Source organism: Priapulus caudatus, unplaced genomic scaffold (genome assembly GCF_000485595.1).
Source record: "Priapulus caudatus unplaced genomic scaffold, Priapulus_caudatus-5.0.1 Scaffold114, whole genome shotgun sequence".
In the NCBI taxonomy this organism is placed as follows: Eukaryota; Metazoa; Priapulida; class Priapulimorpha; order Priapulimorphida; family Priapulidae; genus Priapulus; species Priapulus caudatus.
The window spans coordinates 469,539-472,136 of record NW_014577175.1 but is presented as its reverse complement, the minus strand read 5'-3'; the positions used below and the strand labels follow the sequence as shown (position 1 = coordinate 472,136).

The window sequence follows — 2,598 nt, the reverse complement described above, 5'->3', positions numbered from 1 at the left end:
TCCGGCATATTAGATGGTTAGAGTTAGGGTTAGGGAGTAGACGTAGGCGAGGTACGGTCCGGCATATTAGATGGTTAGAGTTAGGGTTAGGGAGTAGACGTAGGCGAGGTACGGTCCGGCATATTAGATGGTTAGAGTTAGGGTTAGGGAGTAGACGTAGGCGAGGTACGGTCCGGCATATTAGATAGTTCCGGTAGACCGGACTGTACCCAGGGTACGTGCCGGCAGTACTCTGGGGGACATAGACCCTCTCAGCACTAGTGATGCCCACACACCCACCTGCTGCTTGAGAAACTTCAGCCGCTGTTCCTTGGCAACCAGCATCTGCTGCTGCGTCTCTATCTGCTGCTGCTGCCTGGTGGCCATCTCCTGAAGCTCAGCCAAGGTCAGGTCCACACCCCCTCCCGACAACTGCAAGTAGAAGAGAATGCGCATTGTCAATACATCGTCGGCATGGCAACAGTCATGTGTAGGTGCCGATTTTACATGTAGCAGTTCACAACACATTTTTTCCGATTTTTATGACGGTGCAAAAAAGTGACGTATTATATATATTACATTTAATAAGCGAGTGATATAAAAGAAGTTTTATATTTACAGTCTTGACAATGTCCATGCTATAATCATAAACAATGTTTTTTTCTTACTATGATACGAACACGTTTTTGTGTATGCTCGTCCATGTATATACGTCAAGAGTACATAATAACACTGTGTTATTATATCTACTCTTGATATACGTCAAGAGTAGATAATAGGAGATCCTATTATCTACTCTTGATATATGTAGATAGATATAGGGAGAGGTAATAAAATAACACGAAGGGAGATGAGCACGGTTGAATTTAACATCGACATTACAGCTAGCCAAAGCTCGTACCCACAAACCTCCTCACACTCACACAGATCACACATCAGTTGCAGAGATGATTACACTAAATGTGCGGATTTATTGAGCGCGTATAATTTGTAGCTGGTTTATACTAGTCTGTGTATAAAGCTGTTAACACACACCACCGACATCATCAGACTGACATTACACTGCATTGAGGTAGGTTAGGAAATTAGGTCAAGGAAAAGACGATACACCAAACTAATAGGAAATTCCAGTGTTGTGAAATAAATATGTGCGTTCAGGTGAAACCTTCCTAATTTAAAGTTGAAGGAAAACGGGAATCGTGAAAAATCTCAAGGCAGAATGATCCACAATAAATTGACAGTGTCTCTCTCTACGTGATGCAATATTTCCTTGAAACTTTGCTTAAAAATCTCGAATAGAAAAAAATGGCCGTGGGGTTTACTCGCGTCATGCTGCCTCTAGGAGTACTGACTCGTTGTGAAATGTAACCGAATTTAAAATCGTCACTACACCCTCTTACACCGGCAGATACGCATGACGGATAACCTAGTAAAATCATTTGAGCGTAAAATCATGTAAATGCGGCGAAAATACGCATCTAAGCTATCCGAATGTTGGAATGTGCCAAAGCGCCAGCGTTCACAGTTCGTTTAATTTACACGATCGACCCACACGATTGCTTTGCGCGCGTTTTTTTCTATGTGCCGGACATGCATCTATGTGCTGCATCAGTCCAAGGATAACGTGTTACGTGTAGTGCACGTACACACACGCACATTTACGCTCGTGTTCATTCTAATGGCCCCTGCCTTAGCAGTTAGCACGCACTGAGCACGCACGCGGCGATCAGTTGCGCGTGAGGGTATGAAAGCGAAGGCTATATACGCGACCGGACTCTTATTGTATGGCTACTCCACTACCGGTGTTCAGACACGGTCCGGTGTGGAGTCATTCTGTAGAGTCTGCGTGTCATGGCTCTCGGTTTTTTATTCAACCGTCCTGCTAGCATTCATCCGTCCCCGGGGGTTGATTGTTAAAGCGAGTGCTAGCTTCCACCTCATACTACAGCCATACATAGCATCCAGCCTTGCAAGCGTACACACAACCGTGGAAATCACATACTGGTTAGTCCCTCTGTACTACAGTCTACATTACTATGTGCAGAAGTCATTAGGCGCGTGGGCTTTCAGCTGCGGCCATTTATATACACGCACTTCCACTTGCCACGAAAAGTACATAAACTCGAGTAAAGCGAGGGTGCATGCGCTGCAGACGTGTACGTGGAGGTGGATATACAGCAGAGGGCAGTGGCCTGCCAATGCTGTGAGGACTACAGGTATAACAACACAATCATGGTCAGTAAATAACTAGGCAGGTCAATCGAACGGGGACTATAACAATGTAGCATATTTGCAGCAGTTACCTAGGCAACATCGCCGCCAAATTGACTCTGCATGCTATCATACGCAACCGCTAAACTCCCGTTATAGAGAATATCTACAATAAACATAGAGTAATCTATATACAGTGTACATATATATTCTTTTCTGGTGGTCGACCTGACGCGCAGAGCTCGCAGCTTCTTCAGCTTCAGCTCCTGCGCCTCCACCTTCTCCCTCAGCTTGCGCAGTCGCTCGTTCTCGCTCGCGATTCTGCTGATGCTTCATCTCCTGCAACACACGACACGCACGTCAGCACATAGTACAGTGGCGCCCCACCGCAGACAGTACGGTGGCCAC

At 45.7% G+C, this 2,598-nt stretch overlaps 1 protein-coding gene across 1 annotated transcript in view; it reads right to left on the bottom strand.

Annotated features, from left to right (window-relative positions):
* LOC106805446 (apoptosis-stimulating of p53 protein 1-like) overlaps positions 1-2,598 on the bottom strand; it is a gene marked incomplete at its 5' end in the record, with an annotated part of 16,247 nt that overhangs the window by 7,114 nt on the left and 6,535 nt on the right. The window contains 2 exon segments of the mRNA XM_014807026.1: positions 276-411; positions 2,424-2,520. Of these exon segments, the coding sequence (XP_014662512.1) occupies positions 276-411; positions 2,424-2,520 (233 nt within the window).